Below are 25,310 nucleotides of genomic sequence, written 5' to 3'. Positions count from 1 at the left end.
AAACTTCAGTCTTGAAAATTTTGAGCTCCAACAATTTCGGCCCTAAAATTTCAGCCCCTAAATTTTTGGTCCTAAATTTATTGGCTTTGAAATTTTGGCCCTAAATTTTCGGCCCCTAAAATTTTGGCTCTGAAATTTTTCAACCCTAAAATTTTGGCCCCTAAAATTTCATCCTTTCAAGTTAAGCCACTACGATTAGGATATGAAGCAGAATTCAACTAAGGCTTGAGCCTTGGAGGTTGAACTGATTTGAAGTTGTTTCTCCTTGTTGAGCTTTAAAACATCAAAATTTAGCAATGTACATGGTTGAAATTGTTTCCTTAGGGTTGACATCATCAACCCTAAGCAATTATAGGGCTACAAAAACCCAATTTTTCACTAAGCCTTCAACTTAGGGTCACTTGAAGGCCTTTTGCTCCTTTTGTTGGTCATACCAATTTTCATAAGCCTTTTCTTTGTCTATTGTGCCTTTTTAAGCCATTATCATTACTTATCCCTTGAACCCTAGGCCATAAGTACTTTTTGATAGGTCCCTTGGAGAGCACATCATTTGTGTTTCGCTACATTGGGCCTTGTTCTTAGTTGGAGTGCTCTCCTTCAGTCTTATGTAGGTTTCTCTCCTTGAGCCTTGTCCTTAATCGGAGTATCTCAGGTAAGCCTATTCAACCTCATTTATAGGTTCCTTTGAGGGTACGATTCTCCTTTTTACATAGAGTTGAGCCTTGTTCTTAGCCTATGTACCCCATCTGAGCCTATTCAATTGTCACCTTTGAACCCTATACCAAGAATATCCTCTAGGTGACCTAAACAGGGAAGCCTCCCTTGTGGTGAAAATCCACTAAAGAACAGGAGATGGTATGTTGTCGTGACTGTGGGCCTCCACCTCATTGTTGTCCCTTAGTCTAATTCTTGTCTTGTGAGCTCCCCTAACAAGACTTGCTAGAGTTTGAGGCAACAAATTCAACAATGTATATTATGAACATATGTCCTCACTGATCCCGAAGGACAAAACACCGTAGGAAGAATTTACTATTGAGAAACCCAAGGCATATCATATGTTCATGTCTTTCATAACCTAGTTTATAATCATGTTGTTGATGAGAAAAGAACTAAGTTGGGACCCTCAAGTATAATGGGCAATATCTTTAGATATAGTGACGATGTTAAAGGCATACCAAATCCACATTCCAATGCAACAAATGATAATGGTGAGCAACGATGTGTGGTTCGCAAGATCACAAGTATGTCTTGTCGTGATTGAAGGAAGTAAAAAGTTTGTTTTTCCTTAATTTGATCCAAGAACAAAAGAAGATTACATATCCAAATTTAAGCGAAGAAGTTCAAGGGAAGGACGCCACATTTGTACCCTCTACTTTAGCTTGCTAGAAGTTGAGGTGGCTCACTCAAAGATTACATAATGGTTACAAGCATGGACGTGCACCTAAAACTTCAATTAGGGCAAGCACTCCTCCTAAGTGATTTACTAACCATGTTGCACTAATCCATTGGAAATCCTTCTAGTTTTGACAAATACGAGTGGAATGATGCCATGTTGGCGAAAAACGATGTTTGTGAGAGAGCCCCAGAACATTTGGAGGAATTAGTTATTGATTCCAAGACTACAACAAACTTGGATTTGCAACTTGCAAGTAGAGTCGAGGCACCGGATCTACACTTCAACCAAACGGAAGACAATAGTGGGTCGTGATGTGAGGATGTGTGGTCCTCACAATCATAGGTATCTCCTTCAATGACTAGAGGAAATGGAAAGGTTGTTGTACTAGAATCCAATCCAAAAGTACAAGAATATTTCATATGTAGATTTGGTGGAAGAGCTCCAAGGGAATGATCTCAGCTCCTTGGCTTCGATGTTGACTAACAAGAAGTCAAGATGGCTTACACAATGATTACAAGACAGCTAGGAGCATACATGGGTTCCTAAAACTTCAATCAAGGGAAATATTTCTCATAACAGATTTGCTAGTCATGTTGCATTGACTTCTTCCAGGGGTGATCCCTCTGGTTTTGCAAAATAGGGGTGGAGTGATGCTCTAATGATGGAGGCGAGTGATGTTTGGGAGATATCTCCCAAAACCTTTGCAGGGACCAACTATTGATCCCAAGACTACAACGGGACTTGGGTTTGCAGGTCACAAGTGATTCAATAAATCCTAACTACAACAGACTTGGATTTGAAAATCACAGGTGATTCAATAAATCCCTTTCCTGGCAAAGAGGAAGTGTTAGCCATTGAGCTTCGAAAGTGTTTTCACCTATGTAGGGGAGCACTTGATGCGATGTGGAGGGATTGTGCTCCTCTACCCCTCTTTTTTTAGGCATTGCAATATGATATTATATTTTTGCTATAATTGAAGTAATTTTCACATCTGTGTATTAAGATGGACCTTGACTTAAGAACCTCTAGAATGATGCATGCATGAAGTCTTTGAGGCATTTACACTCTTTAGTTTGCCTAGAAGTATTGTTGGGAAAATTTGAAGTTTCTTGCAAGGTTGTTGAAGAAATTAGTTTCAACACCAAGGTAAAAAAATGTACCAAGTAGATCCCTAGCCTCATAGAAGTGAGGTGGAGATTTCACATTGGGAAAATTCAAGAAATTTCTACATATTTGAAACCAAGCACGACTTCAACAAGTCTATAGGGTAAGCTTAAACATCAAAACCATTAACTAAAAGATAAAACTCAAGGATTGTGACAGAAGGTATAATCATTGTGCATGGAAGGAATATTTTGTTGGGCCACCTAGTCATATTATTTTGCAGCAACAAGTCAGTAATCAGGCATCCTCTTTTGTATGGATTGTCTAAGCTCTCTTTATCACTCGACTTTACACCTAAGATCTATTAAATAAAATCAAGGAACAAGGAAAAAAGCATGGCTCCCATGGTAGCTCAACCAATTCTGCAGTCATGAAACATTCTTTAAGAACATGGTGTAGAGATTGTCGTACTTCAAGATCAAGAAGGATGGAGAATCCAAGGGTTGTGCACTTGGCAAGCATGACAAGGTTCCTTTCTAAGGAGCAAGCAAAGATCGGGAGGGATTCTTTAGCCAATCTGTTCAGATGAATGTAGACCTATGTCTTCCTCTTCTTTGAAAGATAATTTATGTTATGTTACTTCCTTTAATGATTCCTCGCACCAAACCCGCATTTATTATATGAACATACAAGATGAAATGCTTTGCGACTTTAGAAAATTCAAGGCCTTAGTTGGAAACTAGAAAAGGAGAGAAGATCAAAGCTCTTTGTTCAGACCATGGAGGTGAGTATACCTCGACAAAGATCAAATATTTTGAAGGGAATCAACGATCAATAGGATAGTGCCCTACAACTGGTGCAGTAAAATGGGGTTGCATAGGGAAAGAATGGATCTACAATTGGCAATGCTAAGGACTTGATCTGTGACAGATTTTCTCCTCATGCCTTCAATTGAAAGCATGCAATACAACAATGTTATTTTGAACATATGTGCTCACTGAATCCTGAAGAACAAGACACCATAGAAAGCATTTACTGGTGAGCAACCCAAGGCGTGTCATATTTTCATGTCTTTTGTAGTCTAGTTTAAGTTCATGTTGTTGATGAGAAAACAACTAAGTTGGGACCCTCAAGTATGAGAGGTATTTTCTTTGAATACAATGAGTCATTGAAGGCTTACAATATCTACATTCCAACACAATAGACTATAGTGGTGAGCAGTGATACGTGGATTGCAAGATCAAAGGTATGTCCTTTCGTCATTAAAGGAAGTGAAAAGGTTGTTTTTTAAGAATATGATCCAGGAAAAACAGAGGAATTCAAATCCATATTTGGGAGAAGAGGGCAAAGGGAAGGACATTGCCTCCTTATCCTTTATTTTAGCTTGCTAGATGTTGAGGTTGCTTGCTCAAAAATTACAAGATGGTTATAAGCATGTACAAGCACTTAAAACTTCAATTAGGGCAAGCATTCCTCCTAGGTGATTTTCTAACCATGTTGCACTAGCTTATTCCATTGGCTGACCTTCCAGTTTTACTGAAGAGAAGCAAAGTGATGCCATGATGGAGGAAAAGGGACGCTTGGAAAAGAGCCCCAAAACCTTTGGAGGAATCGGTAAATACTTCCAATATTATATTAGACTTGGATTTACAACTTGCAAGTAGAGTCGAGGTACTAGATCTACATTCTAACACAATGAAAGACAATAGTGAGTAGTGATTTGATGTTTGGTGGGGATGTGTGGTCCTCGAAAACAAAGCATCTCCTTCAACAACAGGAAGAAGTGGAAAGGTTGTTGTTCGAGAATCCAATCCAAGAGTAAAAGAAGATCTCTAATGCATATTTAGAGGAAGAGAGACAAGGGAACAATCTCGACTCCTTCACCTCTGCTTCGACCCATGAGAAGTTGAGATGGCTTACACATAGATTATTGGGTGGATATGAGCATGTATAGGTTCCTAAAACTTCAGTCAAGGCTAGTACCTTCTCATAACATATTTGTTAGCCATGTTACACTGACTTCTTCCATTGGTGAGCCCTATGGTAGTACAGAGTAGGGTTGTAGTGATGCCATCATGGTGGAGGAGAGTGATGTTAGGGAGACAATGCCAAAACCTATGCAAGGACCAACTATTAATTCCAAGAAAACAATGACTTAGATTTGCAGGTTACAGGAGATTCAAGAAAGTCAATTCCTCACAACTAGGGAGATTCAAGAAAGCACTTTCCTCACAAAGAGGGAGTGTTTGTTGTTGATTGCTTCAAAAGTGTTTTCATCAAAGTAGGGGAGAAATTGATGTGATGGGGAGGGCTTGTGCTTCCCCATCCCTATCGTTGTTTTTTTCATTGACTTACTCTCAAATATCTTATTATTGGGTGTACGCATACCTTGGAGTTGGTGCCAAACATGCACACTTATTGATGTGGTAGTTAGTTAGAAATCATGTGATGTTTTGACATCTTTTAGAAGGGTACACTTGTTGAGGATGCACGTGGAGAAACCACCTTGAAGGAGGACATTATCCTCCTAGAGACTAGGCATGAAGCGTTTGGGGCATTGGAGCCACCTTACATATGTTGAGTAGGAATGCTTGAGTTAAGGAGCCCCTAATTGGAGCATGCACCACCTTGGAGGACAAATGCTTGACACATAGACAACTAGCTTGGATGGAACACAACCTCAAGGATTAGAAAAATCATAGTGTGACATGTGGGTACCTTGCTTTGAAGAGTGCACTCTATTTGGGGCTTTGATGTTTAACTTAACCTACTTAATTTTGTGTTTTGTTGTTGACCTTTTTGAAAATATAACTAGGTTCGGACTTCATAGTTGTCTTTGTACTTGCACCAATATATATTTCATGTAAAACCAAAAAGAAGATAAGGAAATTTATTGTTACCATTATTTTCTAGTCAAAGCATGTTCTTCATGCATCTAGGGGTTATTGAGTCATAAGAAAATTTGTCATGTGTCAAAGTCTCATTTGGACAGTTTGAAATAAAAGAAAAAATTTATTTTGAGTCAAAATAGTCAATTTGTCATCCACAAGACCAAGTCGGCCTTGCCTGGACAAATCTTTCCAGAAAAGCACCTATTCGACCTCCTGGATGTGTAGTATATATAACAATGTGGAAAAAGTCGAAGTCGGGACTAAATCGACAAGGGTCCAAAAGTTGAAAAACTCGTTAAAGTCGGGAGTTTTTTGAAACAGTCGACAAAAAAAAAAACACACAAAACTATTCATTTATTTTTATTTTTTTAACATCTAGAGTATCCACAGTCCATTAGGGCTTGTAGTCTGCAACATCAGATCTGCAATCTAAACAATGAGAAATAGAGAAGAACAAACATATAACTTACTTGTTGAAGTAGCCCATCTAGATCAACCCTTTCTGCATTTTTTGTCCTTGACACCTAGCAGGCCCTTTGCCTCATTTGCCATCAATTGCTCATTGAGTATTTGCTACTCCAAAATACACAATATACTCAGCCCTAACCAGATCTACTTCTCAAGTGGATTTGACCACCAAATCACTGTACAATTAGCATCAAAGTATATCATCAACTCACAATGGTTTGAACTTTGGCCCTTCCAAGACACTGAATACTAGTTGTCCAAAACCCTTATTGTTCAACCTCCTCACAGCAAATTTGCCTCGTCAAATTCAATGTATAATAGATCTAACAGTAGTGGCAACTCATAGTAATTTTGCTTATCAAATCACTATATGATAGCCCTTAAACACCACTGTCATTTCCCACATTTAGCAGAGATGGCAGACTTTTTCAGTTAACTCCCCATAAAATCAGGCATATAAGGAATAAATCGTGATTTTTCATTTCTGAAAAAGTCTGCAAAAAATCAAAGGATTAAATCGTTTTGTTGAAAAAATCGCAATTTTAGGATTTAATCCCAATTTTTTGCAGACTTTTTCCACACTAATTATATAGAGAGCAATTTCACCTAATTAGAACACTAACTCATCTCATCAAATTTTGTGCCAAGAAAAGGAGAAAGAAGACTAGCGGAAGACAAAAGAAGAAGAGCGAAGGTCAAAGGAAGAAATTCTTGTGTTTTATGCCCTAATTCTACCGCACATGCAAAATTTCACAATGTTGTGGGGGCCGAAAATTTCATATCTTTTGCAAGGGCCAAAAATTCAGAGATTGATCAAATTTGAAGGGCATTGACTAGCTTTGACTTTGTTGAATTTGACTTGCTTGAGGAAGGATTGAAGGAGGGTTGACTTGGGTCTTGTGGGAAGTCTTGGTATTGGTTTTCAGGTCTTGGATTTCTCACTTTGATCCGATTCTATAAGAAAAGAAGTTGTTCGATTTTTCCCCTTTGTGGGGTTTTACCCTGGCTTGGAGCCTACATCTTTGTGTTCATTGTCTTTTTTGATCTTCATGTTTTTGGTAATTGTTTGATGAAAAGAACATAATAAAAGAAATAAGAAGCCAACATATATTCACAAGCAATTATCAAGAGAAATCAACGTTGATTTGCTAGCTTATTGGTTTCTCAATAAGGTCTCCCTCACCTTATGGAGGGGAGTATCTTTGTTAAGCACAACTAATTGTATCTTAGAGACTGATAGTTGGCGTGATGCTCACTACTTGGGGAATCTTTGGAATCACTACGTGAAATAACTTGAACTATATTAGATCAACATAAAAGAAAATAAATTGTTGGAAGATCATGTACTACTTTTGTTGTAAGGATTCGGTGCTTGTGGGATGCTAGCACTAGTGTCCTTTGTCTTATGAGATGCAAGTATTGAGTATCATTAGCTTGTGGGATGCAAGTGTGTGAATCTTCTTGATGGTTTGCATGATGCAAGTTGAACATTTGAGGATTTGACAATTCTTGTCCTTTGCATCATTGGTTAAGATCTATAGAGATTATGGATGCCCTAGCTAAGGTTTCAGATGCATTCACTACTCCTTGCTTGAGATGAGCCACAAAAGGACTTGTTCTACTAAGTTGGGATGAAGTATGCTCACTTTTCATTACTACGAGAATATGAGGTGTACCACTGTTATGCTATATTTGTGATCACAAATATGAATTCTTATGGATCAATCAATTTTTATCGTCGTTTTAGCATATTGATTTCTCGAGACAACAGATCGCTTTCTTCCTGCTCCTAGAAAAATAGACCCAATGTACACAGACATAATTCTGAACGAAATTCTCCAATTCTCAAGGAGATTCTTTTACTAAAATGTATAATCCATTATGTTCCAAGTTATAATCCCTAACAAGGAGTATAGCACCATGAGCAAGGGAACCTGTCATAATGAACTCGAAACAGAATTTGTAACTAGCATTATTATCCTCTCACCTAGCAAGCAAATATTTGCCCCCGTGGATGGCAATCCTTGATCTGGATCGATACTCATTATGCCTGGCATTGAACAAAGTTGAGATTGACCATATCAATTAGATTATTAATTCGAATTAGATAGAACTTCATCTTTGTCATGTGATTGTTCCCATAATGATTATGTTTCTCCGAAATAGAACCTTGTTGCTCTACATCTTGGATGAGGGGTAGAATAGAAGTTGTCCATAGGAGAGATGGCTAAGTGGTTGATGGCTCCGGTCAGGGTTGATTGCTATGTTGTCTTAGCATGCTTAATGATAATTTCACATCTAAATTGTCGATATTATAGTTTCCTTGTAACTAAATTAATTTTCCCATCTATGTATGAAGATGGGTATTTCCCTAATGGCCTATGCAAAGATGTAAGTGTGAAGTCTTTATGGCATTTACAATCTTGAGTTTGCTTGTTAGTAGTGTTGAGCAGATATGAAGTTTCTTGCAAGGTCATTGCAGAAAATAGTTTTGGCATCAAGGCAAACAAATGTGCAAGTAGATGCCTAGCCTCATGGAAGTGAGGTGGAGATTTCAAACTAGGCAAATTCTAAAATCTCTACATATCTGAAACACAACTAAATGATAATAGTTAGGCATCCTCTTATGTTTAGATTGTCTAAGGTCTCATTACCACTCAACTTAAAACCAAAGATATATTGTATAAAATCAAGGAATAAGGAAAAATAATAAAGTGTGGTGCTCATGGTTGCTCAACAAATTATGTATTCATAAAACAAAGCAAGGAAATAATGAAAGAATTACAAAACTATATAAAAAAACAAGGTGAGCAATGCTTTATTAATGATGGGGAAAGAATTGAAGTGCTTTCTAGATCTAACAATTTAGTAATCAACAAGATGGCATTTGAAATAAGCGAAAGTATAGATGATAGACATAGTAGATGATAAGAAATATCACCATTACAACAAAAACCCTAAATAGTAAGGACCAAACAACATAAACATTTGAAGCCCAACATAGCTTAATCAATCTTAACAGGTAAGCTTGAATGTCAAACCATAAATTGAGCAGTACTACCCAAGAACCATGCTAGAAGGAGAAATCATCATACAAATGAAGAATACTTCGTTGAAATACATCATAATACCATTTTATTGGAAACAACATGGCTCACCCAAACTATATGCCGAGATCACAAATAAACTATAGAAGTAATTAAATAATAGATAAACAAAGCGCTGAAATAACCATACACATACATGTCTACCCTTGGCCAATGCCAACTCCTATGGAATCATAGGTTGATCAACATTATAGCTATGGCAACCATGAACAATAAGCACTGAAAACCCAGTATAATTCTTTTCTTTTTGCCTTATCAAAGTTCCTAGAAAAACTCAAATCTCAAACCCAATAAAAAGATGGCAGTACCCCATAACGATGACAAAACTATAAACCGTTGTGCAAGTAATAAATATTTCAGTGGATTAAAGGCCAACTATATTTTTTTTGGAGAAAAAGATGGCTTACCCATTCTCTCCACCATGTTTGTAGTGTCTAGGCTATCTTCGCCACATGACCTTCGTCGAATGCATAGCTATAGTCACTCACTACACAAAGTAGATCAATACAGTTGAGTATGAGACCGTAGATTAAACATATAATAAATTAAATAACAAGCAAATGGAGTGATAAATTAGCCTAGATAATTTGAAGAAGTGCACTACATATAGGTCAGATGATTCACCTTTATTTATGAGCTATGACCTCTATCTCATATCTTTCATTTTCTCTTCCTGTTGCCTTCCTTTCCTTTCCCACCCAACAAACCAAACCAAGACCAAACTTCAAAAAATGAAGAAAAATGCAAAACAAAGGAAATCAAGTACAACACAAGACAAACAACACAAAGCATGGCCATGCTCAAACTCAAAAAAACAAAACAAATACAAACAACAACAAACAAAAAATTGAAAACACGCCCTCTAAACACCATCTTTCTTGTAGTGTGTTGTCTTGTACTGAAAGGAAAAAGGAGCATTGAATTAGGCTAAAATACACACAAATGGTAAGGGTAAACATATTTCAAAACTACTAATTATTCATAATAGGAAATGTACCTCCCTTAGAGTTTGTTTTATAAAGATGGATTGTCCATTTTGTATTCCATTTACTCATGTTGACTAGAATAAGCCATCTACAACAGATACATAATAAAATATTAGAATCATTATACAAGCCAAATTGGATAGTCAAACACAATAATTATTCGTAATAGGAAACATACCTCTCTTTGAGTTTGTTATATAAAGGGAGATAGTCCATTTTGTATTTTGCATGTTTGTGCTCATCAGAACAAGGCATCTGCAGCGAATACACAATAAAATATTAAAATTGTAATACGACTTAAACTAGAGAGATAATATAGGATAAAATAAGATAAGATAATTTTGCTAATGTCCAACAAATGACCACAAAACTAGGTCAATGAAACTAAAGGATACATCTAGTACGAGTACAATGCGGGAGTGAAAACGCAACTCCTAGAAAACTCCAAAGCTAAATCTAGGAAAAAATGAAGTAAAGAAGGATACAAGAATAGGACAACCTCGTAAACAAGTGCATAACCAAATCGAGTCCATTTATAATTTTTATAAACTAAAAGTACTTCTACTAGGAATAATACAATCAATGTTTTAATCGAAGCGGTCATTTTTTTTGTAGGAGGGAGCTAACCATATTTAAACATATGGAACAACCAAAATCCTAGAATGTAATGGGCATGGCCACATGTAGGCAGTGTCATCTGTTAACACAATGTTTGTTTGGTTGAAGGGTCAGTATGCTTGCTTGCTCAACCTTACCCCCCTCTCTAGGGTATGATGTGTGGGGGCGTGCTTGTGAACCAACAGTCAAATATGCCTATCTTATTGTGTCTTGGAATGTGTGTAGAGCTAGGGGATGATGCTACCTACCATTTGATGGGATTGGGAGCCATCTTTTTCTGCATGCCTTTAGGTAGGTTAAATGATGTTTTGTTCCCTCTTGGTTTGAGGAAGAGCCTCTTTTAGCATCTCGCATCAAAATTTTGCATTTCGTGTTGATGTTTAAAGGCTCGTCACTAGACATTGGAGCTCGTGTTCAAGCCCAAGGGCTTGAGTTGGTTGCCTGTATGTAAGACTATAAGCAAATCCAATGTGATCTTTCGCATGGGCACTCTAGTAACCTACATCATGACCACCAAATGCTAATGTCAACTCTAGCTTACCCTTACAAGGAAATGGTATGGCTATTTGCAAAACTTGTTGGAGATAAGATAAGATAATTTTATTTATGTCTAACAAATGACCACCAAAATAGGTCAATGGGATTGAAGAAGGATATATCCAATATGAGTATAATGTGGCAGAGGAAACACAACTTTTAGAAAATGCTAAAGCTAAATCTAGGACAAAATTAAGTAAAGCAGGATACAATCATAAGATAGCTTCATAAATATGTATAAAACCAGATCAAAATCTCCTAGTGATGTAAAAAAAGACTAAGTGAATAAGTCCAAGGTTGGAGGTTGATGATGTCAACAATGCCAGAGTCTGACAGCGGGCGACAAGGAGGGTGATAGTGGCGTTGACACGCTATTAGAGTCATCTGCATCCAATGATGTGTTTAATTGCATGATCCTGGGGGTGTAGGAGCAAGGGATATTCCTAGCATTTGAGGCCAAAGGAAATAAGCTTTGGATAAGTCATTCGCTGCCCCACTAGGACCAGGGAGGAGTTTGTTGGGGGCCCACCCTACACAAGAACCATCTGGAACTAATCCCTCTAACGCTTTGGGTGTGAGTGAACTGATGTGATGTTCAACACCTCCGCAAAGGTCTCGAGGACACCAGTTGGCCTCCCAAAGGAGGGGGCTAAGGGGAGACCCAAGGTCTCACTATTATACAATTTGAAATACCTTAGAACTTAGTTCATCACTTGTAGCTTCGCTCAACTAGATTAACCTGAAAATATGATGTGATCGTTTGAAACAGCACCTAATGAGGCAAGGTATGCAGGATTTGAGATCTATGTCTCAATATCTCTTTGATGAAGAGGGCTAGGCATGTTCAGTCAGGATACTGAAATAAGGTAGAGAGGGATCCTCCTGAATCTATATAGAGGTAGCGGTAGTGCCCTCTGATCTCATAGTATATGGGGTACCTAAAAATTAGGTGTTGCTCTATCTCTGGCTCCTAAAGGTGGCGCACCTAGTAGATCATATTAGATCTTAGTATATGGTGATCAATCTCTGCTCGGAGTCGATGAGAACCAACCCAAAGTTGGCCCAAAGGGATCCTAAGCGAGTGCAACCAATATTTGCACATGTATGGGGGGAAAACGATGATTCCATCTTGTAACTCTAGGAAATAATCAAGGTAGAAGGACGTCCTCGAGCCCAAGCCCGTCGTGCGGGGGGGGAGTCCAAGTGACCTGAAAGTACAATCTATAGATATCCTCTCCGATGGATTGATTCAATAATTGTTTGGGAAACATGAGATGGCTAGGTGTAGCAAGGGAGAATTTGAGGGGGGGAAGACATTATGGGGAGATGGTCAGTGTCTTGAGAAGTTGAGAAACATTCGAGAACCAACCTCATGTTTGGATTAAGGGGTGAGTTGAAGCAAGGGCCTCTGAGGAACAAGGTGCAAGGTAGGGGAACTGGTCTCTCCCAACATCCAAATCTCTAAAATATGTGACCCTGTGGAGGAAAGAAACCTAGCAAAATATGACGTCAAGGTGGAACCGTGGAAGGGGTGGGCACCAAACTCTTCTTGAATAATGGGCTGCAGGAATGTACGTTTGCATCGAAATTTCGAATGATGCACCTAAGAAGCAAGGTTTGGACTCTCTCCATCTAGACCAGTCTTTCTGTACCAAGATCAACCCCTAGATCTCGGAGCCATGGTGGATTGTGGGTCTAATAATCACGTCCGTGAAGTAGAGTTTGGACAAGATGTCCCAAAACTGACTTTGGAAGCATTATCTCTTGACAAGGGCCAAGGAACCATACCCTTTGCTAAGCTGAGTCTGGAAGGCTTTCCGCATACTAAAACGAGGTATGTGAAATGTACTCCTATATAGATGTATGATGTGTTGATCTCAACCTTTTCCCCCTGAAAGTAGCAATGCATGTTTGTAAGAGTTTTCTTCGAAGCATTGAAGATCATAACCTTGGTTTTACCTAGGTTGATTGTCAACTGTCGAACGTCACAAAAGCTAGCCAGGATGTCGATCTATCTCTACAGGTCCTCGGGAGTAGATGCCAACAAGACCTAGTCATCTGCGAAAGGGAGTAGGAAGATCAACCCTGATATAGAAGGCACCCATCCCCCTTTTGGATGGGAGGAAAAATTCCAAATCATCATTGTAAATCCCGAAGAAGGTCAACAAGAGGAGGCGCCCATGTTTTACCCCAACGTTACTCTGGATAAAGTCAAAAAGGCCATGTGCCACCTTGATGTGAACCAAAACTGACTCATATAGTCTCATGATGGCTACCAGAAGAGTCTCAGATATGCCAATGTCCCAAAGCCTCTCGAATAATGCCTCCCTGGGCACAGTGTCAAATGCTTTTCTAAAGTCAACAAAGCAACAATAGACTTTCAAAGAGCGATGACGAGCTTCCTCAATAATGGCTCGAAGTGTGAAGATGTGGTCAATCATCTAGTAACTTAGGCAAAAGCCTACCTATCCTCTAGCTATGAGATGTCTCTCTAGCTCCTCAAAAATCCACTGATGCAAGCCTATGGCATAAAGCTTCAAGAAGGTGTGGCCCACCATGACAGTTAGGTAGTTGTTCAACTCATAATTGCTCCCTAATTTGTGGATCAAGCAGGGGTGAAGCTAGAAGAAACAACATGGTTGAATAGATTGGAAATATAGATCTTAAGAGACTAGATATCATGCTTCAGGAATTCTGCTCAAAAGCCATCCTCATTTGTTGCTCTATTGATGATCATGGCTTCGACTACTCTCTTGATATCCCGCTAAGAGAAAATATGGCATGAGGAGAGTATTCCATAATTGTAATGATAATGTGTGTTTTGTATGTTATCTACTACACCCTATATAGGGAGAAAATATTTGATTGGGGATTGATAATTGAGATGAAATAGCACACAAATTGACAAAATTCAAAATTCCAAGGGGATCTTCATGTTTACATATCTAGCTTTTGCTTTGATTTTCTATAAAAAAAATTATACATTGCCACCAAATGCTAATGTCAACCCTCATTGAATGGCATGATTATTTGGAAAACTTGTTGGAGAGAATTCCATGTTAATGTCAACCCTCACTGATAATTATTACAAAGGAGCAAGGGGATTTTCATGTTTACATATTTAGCTTTTGCTTTGGTTTTCTATAACCATTTTTGAGACGTTGCCACGTATTATCAGTAAAATTGTACGTTAAATTGATGAAAGTTGCAACCCACATTTGTAGAATCCAAGTGGAACATTGGTAGGTCACCCACTATCACCTCAATAATCTACCTTGCTTCTTTAGGCCAACTTTGCTCCACCTTGGAGGGGGACTCCCCTAAGACTCATTGTGGCATAAACAATTTGGAAGAAGGTGATATCACAAGTAACCTCAGTGAATAAATTGGGTTTTTAAGAGATAAAGGGGAATAGGGGTGATGGAGGGATGTGAAGACCAATGCCAACATTCAAGGGCAATGGAATCAAAGGAATGTTAGGACAAGAGGATATCAAGAAGCATGAACCTCCTTAGGTCGATTGTCCAGAATAATGGACATGAAATAGTATCAAAGAGATGGGTAGCTTCTCAGCCATCAAGGTAAACCACAAGGTCAAGAACCCACTATAAAGGGATCCTCAATAGGATTTCCCTCAGACAAAGGATCAATTATAGCATAAAATAAGCCAAGCATTAACTAAGGGGACCCTTGAAGGTCCACCTAGCAAACAAGCTCGGTGACTACTTCAAGCCAACAAAGGGGATGTCAAAACATGTGTCTATGACACCCCATTCCACATTATCATTGTCCCTCGATGGATCGATCTCACTACGCCTTCTAGTGGTCCTGAATCCATTACGATTTAAACCTTAGAAAAAATTGCAAATGGAATGAAGAAAAGAAGACATGCTAGATTGAAACATAGTAAACACAAAACCCCAATGGCACCAAAAAGATTTTCATTAAGCTCTCGGGAGAGGAATACTCCCGCTATCCAACCATGACTTACAAATGCGGAAGTCCTTCCTTTATATAGAGGTAATGACTCCCTTTTTCATTAAAATGATATTTTTATAAAATCCGTTGGACCTTATCTAAATTCTAGAACTATGTAATTAAATAAAAAAATAATAAAAAAATGCAAGTGGCTTTGCCACATGTACAATAAAATATAAAATGAGGCCCCACGAAAGATTTGTCAAGAAGAATTCATCCTTTCACATCCATAACATTACTTTGATCACCTTGAAAAGAGATTCCACTACTTAATTAGAATATCAGCCATCTTGGAATAAAATTATTGCAACAGTTACAACTTAAAACAAAGTCCAATAATGAAATCTTTACAAGAATTTATAGGGAATGAAAAATTCAAAAGAAATATGTAAATAAAATGTATTAACATGTAAAATAAAATATTTTTCAAATTAATTTTCTATATAAAAGCCAACCAATAATTTAACTCTTTAGTGTAACTTTTCATTCATTATCTATAATTTGAGACAAACAACTAAATGTTTAAACTTTCAAAATAATTAAATATAACTTTCAATCAAGAAAACAACACTATATTGAACATGTCTCTTAAATATACACTAAATTTTCATATTATATGTAAATTTCTTACATATAAACAAAAGTTTCATGCTATATTTAAATTTGATGTTGGTCTAAAGGATTATTTATCACTCATTTACATTAATAAATAAGTATGCACATGGCAATATCCCACCTTAATCATTTAACCCCATCCCATTAATACTAATAAATAATTATACTAGAAAAATAAAATAGTTGTAACAAAACCCTTTCACAGATTTAAATAAGTATTATAGCTGGATAAATTTGTGAATTCGGGAAACAACTCCAACATAATGTATAAAATCAAGATGTATAAATCTGTTCCTAGAGATGTTGTGATGCAGCTTACTTAGCAAATTTATTTAAGTATAATTAAGCATATAATTAAGCATAACTTTCTTAATTTGCAGTAAGGAATATTATTAGACTAAGGGACAGATGGGGAATAAGATTTTCTTAGGTGTCTCCCAGATTTGAGGACTGAACTTAAAACAAGTGTGGCTGTAAGGTGGCATTGGTGCTCTGTGGTCAATGGACAAGGCTACAAATTTCAAGTTTAATCAATGTAATCCTTGCTGTCCTAATGTCCAGAAAATGTATTAAAGGAGTTTGTTATTGTTGTTAAGCTCAAAGAGTATGAAGTCTAGATGTACCAAGAAATGATCACATGTGCATACAACCAAGCAAGGAGAAAGATAGATATATTCCCATGAACCCTTTCAGTGATAAAGACTCTCATCCTTGTTGAGCTGAGTTTTTGGGAGATGTTTTCATGTGACAGCACTGATTTTATTTTATGTATATTTTATTATATCCAATCAAGCTAATAAAAGGATATACTTTATTTATCCATTCCCAGGTTAGATCTGGGGAATAAACTCCAATAATATTAATTTATTGATGGAAGGTTTGAACCAAGAACGCTATAAAACAACGAAATGTAGATATAATAGGCATAAACAGTAGATAGTATCCTTATTCTCCAAGGTACATTACCAAACCATTCAACAACTAAGACAGATACAATACAAAATGCACCAAAACCTCAAATATTCAATCTTTGAACAACCATTACAAATGGAGTAGACTTGCTTTTATAGCGTTCTTGGTTCAAACCTTCCATCAATAAAATGATATTATTGGAGTTTATTCCCCAGATCTAACCTAGGAATGGATAAATATAGAATATCCTTTTATTAGTTTGATTGCATATAATCAAGTATACATAAAATAAAATCAGTGATGTCACATGAAAACATCTCCCAAAAACTCAGCTCAACAAGGATGAGACATCCTCCATGTGATATGTATAATGTATGTCCAAGGAGGCTAGAGCAATGAAGACAATGATCTCCATCACATGTAAACTTGTTAAAGCAAATCTAACCATGCTGGAACCATATGACAGTGAGGAAAATAATAGACAGACCATCAATATACGAAACATTCACACAACTGTAGAATACTATCAAATATGTCACAGGGATTGCCTGTAAGGCAATCTATACATCCTTGACATGCAGATCGAATCCCAGCACTAATGTAACATTGGTGCATAAATCCATCAATCAGTATGAAAGGCACGCACATAAACTTTGCAATTATTCATATTTCTCTAGATGTCATAGCATCAACCATTGAGTAGTAGTCACCATATAGGTAATACCCTGGATTCTTACAGGCTTAAACTTTACAGCATATTGGGTTTTATTCCAACAGTTTGTAGTAGTAATAAAACAACTTACATTGTTACCCAAAATCTTATAGTGAAGTTGTATATACAAGAATTTTAAACAGAGGATATAACAACATGTTATAATAATGCAATTGCTACAGCTATTGCTGACAGTTCATGATGTAGCAACGTATTAAAAGGTAACAACATTTTCATATCAGCAGTTTGAAACAATACTTGTCAACTACCTATGTGTGATAGCAGATTGCTTGTGTTCTTTTATTGATCGTATTAACACATTGAGACCGTGCAATACTAGTGGGTGACTTCATAATTCGAAGTTGCAAGGATCACTTGCTGTCACGAGTTCTCTCTTGCTATTTATGTGAAAAAGCCCAAGTTATAACCACAGTAATTGATTCAGCATGAGTCTTTTTCTTTTCCACTGTATACTTATATATCGGGAGATTAATAATTGCACAATCATTAGAAAGAACACATGTTACTAGAACAATTGTAAGAGAATCTCAGAGCTGCAAATTGCCCAGAACAGAGTTATATTAGGTCACAGTCAATGTACAAAAGCTAGCAATGTGCCTTTAAATAATTTTGATGTATTCTTCCTATCACACTCAAAGATTATATTTGAGACAGTAAGAAAATTCCCTCCCTAATTTCACAAGGTCTGTTACAGTGCCTGATGGCCCAAACTTGTTAAGACCTTGCATCATTATGCAGAGGTATATTGGTAAATATATTGATTCAAAATCCATTAGATTGGTAATAGCATCAGGACCCTAATTCTCCTCCCAACCATTGACAGTCTGTCAATAGAGCAGCTGCCACCCCCTAGCCTAGGACCAAACCAGGGATTCCAGAGGTTTTTTCCACCTCCACCCTGCAAAGGTAAGCTTATACCGGGATTCCAGAGAAAATCCTCCTCCACCCATCAGCCATTAAAGGGATTCCAGACTCAGAGTGTCTCCACCCAGAAGAATTGCCGCTTCAGTACCACCACCCTATGTTGGGAATCCAGAGGGTACTATAACTGATTATTCAGTAATGGAAACCAGTGTAGGCCTCCACCCATTAGATACTGAGGGACTCCAGAGTATAATCCTCCACCCTCGGTTTAGCTAAGAACCCTAGAGAACTAAGCAATAACTATGTTTAATGGAAGTCAAAGGGTTTCAAAGTTATTTTGCAATGTTATGGGATATGAGAGCCATCCCAAATATTCTCACATTTCACCTGTTAGAAGTGACTAGCCAGCAGAATGGCTGTAAGTTTTCTGCCCTAGGGAAATTAATGCCAACCAAGCAGTAGCACACTAGGACATAATAACCCATCCATTCATTAACATTACTCAAGGACCATTCTACACACGGAGAGTTTAGGAATTTCATCATCCGTTTACATAATGTGTATGAGCAGCCAGGACAATGCCAAAACTAATATGAACAGTAAGAACGTTGCCAAGGATGGTATAAGCCATAGATATAACAAACAGGGTTTCATTTCAGTCAGTACGCCTATTTCATTTTAATGAGCTGGTAATTATCAAGGGTGAATTTCGAATGGATCTGACTCACCTCTTGCGCTTCCACCTTCCAAGTCACGTTGGTCTGTCCTCGTGCCTTTCTGACATGTGCGCTTTCCTTTTCTCCGGCCCAAGTTCACTCGATGTCCTGTCAAAGGAACCTGAAAATGCGCATAAAAACTAATGATAAACCAATCAACTGAAAATTGAAATTCTAAATAGGACTCGGTCATAGTATTCCTGAAGAAAAATTAAATGCCATGACACCAAAATCTTATTCCAGAAATAAATCTATAATGTATAATCAGTCATAGGGTAGAGAAATTTGATTTAAAGTACTCACCATGATAAGAAGTAGCAGGATGAAAATGTAGGGGCAAAATTCACTGGTCGGTTGTTTAACAAAGTAGATTCCCATCACCTAGAAATGCAGAAAATAGCAGGGGTGAAATTCACTGGTAAAAAAAGAGAGAGTAAAGAATAACGCAGAAAAAAGCAGGGGTGAAATTCACTGGTAAAAAAAAAAGAGAGAGTAAAGAATAATCCTCTTGGCGTGGAACGGGCATCATAAATATTGATGATATTTATATCCGAAAGAGTCTGCTCACCGGGTAACATGTAAAGATCAAGATGGAAAGGCAATTTCAAAGAGAAAATGCAGCAATGACCCCGAGACTGACGAGTGTGGAACAAAACGCAACGATATATCTGGAACCCGAGACCGAAATTGGTTTCCAGTTGCCAGAGGAGATGGATGTCCCGTCAAACTAACCTGAAAATGTGTTAAAAAATTTAAATGCCACAATACTAACCCTTGTTACACAAACACCATGAAAAAAAATCGACATTACATTTAATAGCACTGCACTGTCTTAAACGCAGTTGCAGTATGGAAAGCAAAGCATGCAGCAAAGATTTATGGTACGGAAAGCAAAGCATGCAGCAAATATTTATGGTATGGAAAGCAAAGCATGCAGCAAATATCTGGGGTTTAAAACTGGGCGGTTTTGTGGTTTTGGGCGCTTAAGAGGCCATGGCATCGTGTAAAAACAACAAGCTGCTGTACAAACAGTGCTTCTTCAACAGCAATCTCCTGCACAAGAAAACAAACGGTGCTTCTTCGACAGCAAGCTCCTGTACAAACAGTGCTTCTTCTACAGCAATCCCCTGCACAAGAAAACAAATGTCGTCTGTCTGTCACAAGTGCGCGCTCTCCTAGAAATATCATATTACACCAATCTCCTGCACAAGAAAACAAATGTCGTCTGTCACAAGTGCGCGCTCTCCTAGAACTAGCATTTGCACCATATGTTGCAAAGAACACGCCGTAAGGCAATAGAAAAGGAACTAGTAGCTTGAAGTGTCTTGTAAAATCAATGCAATCTCTACACATCATTACAATGTTTCAAAATTATATATTTACAATGTTCAAGATCATTCAATCAACATTTATTACCATGACAAATAACAATATAAAGACCTGGGAAATAGGCTTGTGATCACTGTATGAGTGTATGAGGACACAAATGAGAATGATGAAGGTACTTTCTTTGGAAACAACTTATGAATGGTGCTAGATAATATTTACAATAAACATATGATAGATATTGTATAAAAATCAATTTTGGAAACAAGTTACAATTCTAATCAAAATCAATGTATCTATCTATCTATGTTTTTTTATATAAAGATTAAAGTCATGATAAGTCAAGTTGATTGTTAGGCATGGATATCTTGTTCTTGCATAAAATTTTGTATAAAATACCATAGATGTTGTAAGCCATTGTTGAGGGAAGGGACAGATGGAAAGAGGCACAAAAAATCTGATGGCTTCTTCAATGTTCCAAGCATTCTTGCAGCAAGCTGCATTGTGATGATCTCCATTATCCAATGATGTGCATGTGATTAGTGACCATATTGACTACTATGATAGCAGTAAGAATGCTCTAGACAAATATCCCACCAAAACTAAGTACAAGGTCGGCCCATCATAAAGAACTATATACATAATAACATATATTAAACAAGAGGGCATGGGTCCAAGCATCACACCATACATAAATAGGGAGCAGATTACAAAAGTAAATTCAAGCAGCCTGAAAATTTTCACCACAGATCGTGGTCCTTGGCCTTCTCTAGAATGTACGAGCTTGAAAGGTCTTATTCGTCTCTAATACATAACCAAAAGCAACCCTGGAAATGTCAAACTTGGGTATGAGGTGCAGATTATCATATGCTTTTCTCTTTTGTGGATCAGGCAGAGTATCATAAGCCTGATTTATCTCAGAAAAGGCTGATAATTAAGTAAGCTTGTCCTCCAATGTGAACTCGAGGGATGAAACTGTTCTCTCTAGCTCATCTTGACAACGTTTCAGCGTATCCACACCAGTATCTGAATTTCTCAATGTTTATTTCAGTGAGCTAAGGTGGTCCTCCAAATTTGTTTTTTCTTGACCAACTCTCTGCAAAGAAGCTTCTAGACCATTCCTCTCTCTTTTATAGCCATGTAAAGTTATTTCACAACTCTCAAGTTCAGTGTTACAATGACACTATCCAGATCTAATAAAAATCAACCAGTAGTTTAAAAAAATTATGATCGTGAAGGAGGCATTACCAGTGTCATGGGTGTATTTCAAATTTCAAAATCAACTAATGGATACTTTACCAATGTCTATAAATGAATGTCCGCAGATTAATTGAAGCAACCCGTAGACTACGATATCAAATTGTGTTGAAATTAGAGAAATAATTGGAAATAACAAAAAAATCATATAATATTGTTCTAGTTTACATTCCTTATTCAAGACCTTTGTAAGGACACGGCCTAAAGGAAAGAGTAAAGGTATTGGCACTTATAAGTTGGACTCCATAAAGAATTGTTGTAAATATGTTAGTATGACTTCACCACCATGGCAAAAGTTGAATCTTTCAAAACATAGCTTATTGTTCAGCTTACATGTTTGAAAATTACATGAACCTGTAGAATCAAAGTCTAATAACATCAATTAGACAACCATATGCAGCTGAACAAGAATTTGGATTCTCTTAGAATGGCCCAAATTATGCAGTTTGCAGAGCTGATAATGTTCCCCGAATACATTCTGCAAGAAGAGAGGTCTTTCGATTCAAATAGAGGTATCTCCAACAAACATTCTGTAAAATATACAAGAATATTTCAGGGATAATAACCAGAGATAAACCAACTTTAATAACAAGACCATCATTTTTTCCCAAGATTCTATTGTTTTCTTTGTAAGTAATGCCAGCCAACTTTTATTCCCTTCACCTCTGAAAGTAAATTTAACTGTGAATTATTCAATCAAAGCTATGTTAGTCTAGACTTTTTCTGAAAGTGTGCTTCATTATTCACCATTCAACAACAAATGATGAAAATTTATTGCAACAACAATACATATTTACGAATCAAGAGGGATCAAGGAAATATTGTTTGAGATTTTCCTGAAATATTACCCTTCCAAACAATATCTAAATCTAATCACTTAGAAAAGACGTCACTCCTCTCTTGTATCTTATTCTAATGCCTTCTATCAAGGCCTTCAAATGTATGAGCTTACTCGTGACCATTAAAGCCAAGATGCATTTGTGTCCTTACCTCAGACCTCCAAAGTTTATCATGTATGCTTCTAGGAATAATGTGAAAATGTGTCTCAAACGATCATGTCGCATTTTTCAGATACACATGACAAAAATATTATTCTTCCAATGAATAATAATTAATGCAAAAACAGTTGTTGTAGAAATACAAGATCTTAAAATGCCTTACATGGAATATCACTTGTCCAGCAACAGCATCGTTGTTAACTCATAAATTGAATGAATATGTCATGTGAACTTTAGTAAGCTCGTAGATGATGTACACATATCTTTACAATCATCTTCTTTATGCATATTGTGTGTTCAATGGGAAATTTTATTTAATATCTAATATGTGCAATATTGTAAATCTCCTTTCACTTTCTTGTAATTAAAAAAGGTTGTGTAAAAAAAACACAAATACACTGCATCTCTTTGAAAATGTATACAACAAAGATTTACTCTTTTTATTTAAAATCTATGTAAGAAGCATCAAAAATCAAAGCACCCAGGCGTCATGTTCATTACATGCAATAACTCTGAAGTTTATGTTGCCCCTGGCTGCTTGTTTCCCTTTAGCTAAACCATTATAAACTTATGATCATACTTCCAGGAGTTATCTACGGGGGACTTCATGGCCTCAAGGATCTTGGCAGCTTGTTTAGCTCTTTTTTGATTGAAAAAAGCATACCCCCCATTGCAATAGGGAAGATTGAAAGACGCCACTCTCTTACATCTTATTATAATGCCTTCTATCAAGGTCTTCAAATGTATGAGCTTACTCGTGACCATTAAAGCCAAGATGCATTTGTGTACTTACCTCAGACTTCCAAAGTTTATCATGCATGCTTCTGGGAATAATGTGAAAATGTGTCTAGAATGATCAGGTCGCATTTTTTCAGATATACATGACAAAAATATTAGTCTTCCAATGAATAATAATTAATGCAAAAACAGTTACTGTAGAAATACAAGATCTTAAAATGCCTTACATTGAATATCACTTGTCTAGCAACAACACCGTTGTTAACTAATAAATTGAGTGAATCTGTCATGTGAACTTCGATAAGCTCGCAGATGATGCACGCATATCTTTACAATCATCTTCTTTATGCATATTGTGTGTTCAATAAGAAAATTTATTTAATATCTAATAAGTGCAATATTGTAAATCTCCTTTCACTTTCTTGTAATTAAAAAAGTTGTGTACAAAAAAACACAAATACACTGCACCTATTTGAAAATGTATACCACAGAGATTTACTCTTTTTATTTAAAGTCTATGTAAGAAGCATAAAAAATAAAAGCACCCAGGTGTCCTGTTCATTATATGGAATAACTCTGAAGTTGATGTTGCCCCTGGCTGCTTGTTTCCCTTTAGTTAAACCACTATAAACTTACGATCATACCTCCAGGGGTTATCTAGGGAGAATTTCATGGCCTCAAGCATCTTGGCAGCTTGTTTAGCTCTTTTTTTACTGAAAAAAGCATACCCCCATTGCAATAGGGTATATTAAAAGACATCACTCCTCTCTTATATCTTATTTTAATGCCTTCTATCAAGGTCTTCAAATGTATGAGCTTACTCATGACCATTAAAGCCAAGATGAATTTGTGTACTTACCTCAAACCTCCAAAGTTTTTCATACATGCTTCTGGGAATAATGTGAAAATGTGTCTGGAATGATCATGTCGCATTTTTCAGATACACATGACAAAAATATTAGTCTTCCAATGAATTAATAATTAATGTAGAAACAGTTACTGTAGAAATACAAGATCTTAAAATGCCTTACATGGAATATCACTTTTCCAGCAGCAACATCGTTGTTAACTAATAAATTGAATGAATATGTCATGTGAACTTCAGTAATCTCACAGATGATGCACGCATATCTTTACAATCATCTTATTTATGCATTTTGTGCATTCAATGAGAAAATTCCCGGACCTCTGGAATTCTCAAACCCTCCAACCTCGCATCTCCATTGGTAGGAGAAGACAAGTTGCATGTAGAGTCCTCGAACACGTCCTGCACGTGAGCATTCAAAACCCCCAAATTCTGGACTTGATAGACAACATCATTATTCTTTGTATCTGCATCCCATACCGACCCAAGAGAGCCTGAATTCTCATATGCAGCTGAAATTTCTGATGGAAGTAGAGAACCCATTTGGCAAGATGCATGCATGAAGTACTGAATGTGCTAATAATTAATGCAAAAACAATTATTGTAGAAATACAATATCTTTAAAATCATCTTCTTTATGCATATTGTGCGTTCAATATCTTGTTCCAGGCATCCAAACCCTCAAACCTCGCATCTCCATTGGTAGGAGAAGACAAGCTGCATGCAGAGTCCTTGAACACGTCCTGCACGTGAGCATTCAAAACCCCCAAATTCTGGACTTGATAGACAACATCATTATTCTTTGTATCTGCATGCCATACCGACCGAAGAGAGCCTGAATTATCATATGGAGTTGAAATTTCTAATGGAAGTAGAGAACCCATTTGGCAAGATGCATGCATGAAGTACTGAATGCGCTAACAATTAATGCAAATACAGTTACTGTAGAAATACAAGATATTAAAATGCCTTACATGGAATATCACTTGTCCAGCAGCAGCACCGTTGTTAACTAATAAATTGAATGAATCTATCATGTGAACTTCAGTAAGCTCACAGATGATGCACGCATATCTTTACAATCATATTCTTTATGCATATTGTGTGTTCAATGAGAAAATTTATTTAATATCTAATAAGTGAAATATTGTAAATCTCCTTTCACTTTCATGTAATTAAAAAAGTTGTGTAAAAAAACACA

At 36.9% G+C, this 25,310-nt stretch overlaps 1 protein-coding gene across 50 annotated transcripts in view; it reads right to left on the bottom strand.

The window, feature by feature from the left end:
* The window catches only part of LOC149216957 (chromatin-remodeling ATPase INO80-like), a 228,672-nt gene that overhangs the window by 74,191 nt on the left and 129,171 nt on the right, over positions 1 to 25,310 (bottom strand). For 49 of the 50 annotated variants that reach the window (XM_089392881.1, XM_089392893.1, XM_089392882.1 and 46 more), the window contains exons 2-8: positions 19,494 to 19,657; positions 19,229 to 19,306; positions 18,938 to 19,046; positions 10,131 to 10,207; positions 9,964 to 10,040; positions 9,591 to 9,864; positions 9,374 to 9,453 (exon numbers count right to left, since the gene is read on the bottom strand). In XM_089392881.1, the coding sequence (XP_089249007.1) occupies positions 19,511 to 19,657 (147 nt within the window). In that variant the 3' untranslated portion in view covers positions 9,374 to 9,453; positions 9,591 to 9,864; positions 9,964 to 10,040; ... (2 more) ...; positions 19,229 to 19,306; positions 19,494 to 19,510. Of the gene's footprint in view, positions 1 to 9,373; positions 9,454 to 9,590; positions 9,865 to 9,963; positions 10,041 to 10,130; positions 10,208 to 18,937; positions 19,047 to 19,228; positions 19,308 to 19,493; positions 19,658 to 25,310 lie in introns of those variants that run through there. The other variant, XM_089392917.1, reaches the window with a different exon arrangement.

Source organism: Pinus tabuliformis, chromosome 1_1, assembly GCF_031772625.1.
Source record: "Pinus tabuliformis cultivar Carrire ecotype Pingquan chromosome 1_1, CPIR1, whole genome shotgun sequence".
NCBI lineage: Eukaryota > Viridiplantae > Streptophyta > Pinopsida > Pinales > Pinaceae > Pinus > Pinus tabuliformis.
The sequence above is the reverse complement of the archived record's forward strand: the minus strand, read 5'-3'. Positions and strand labels throughout refer to the sequence as shown.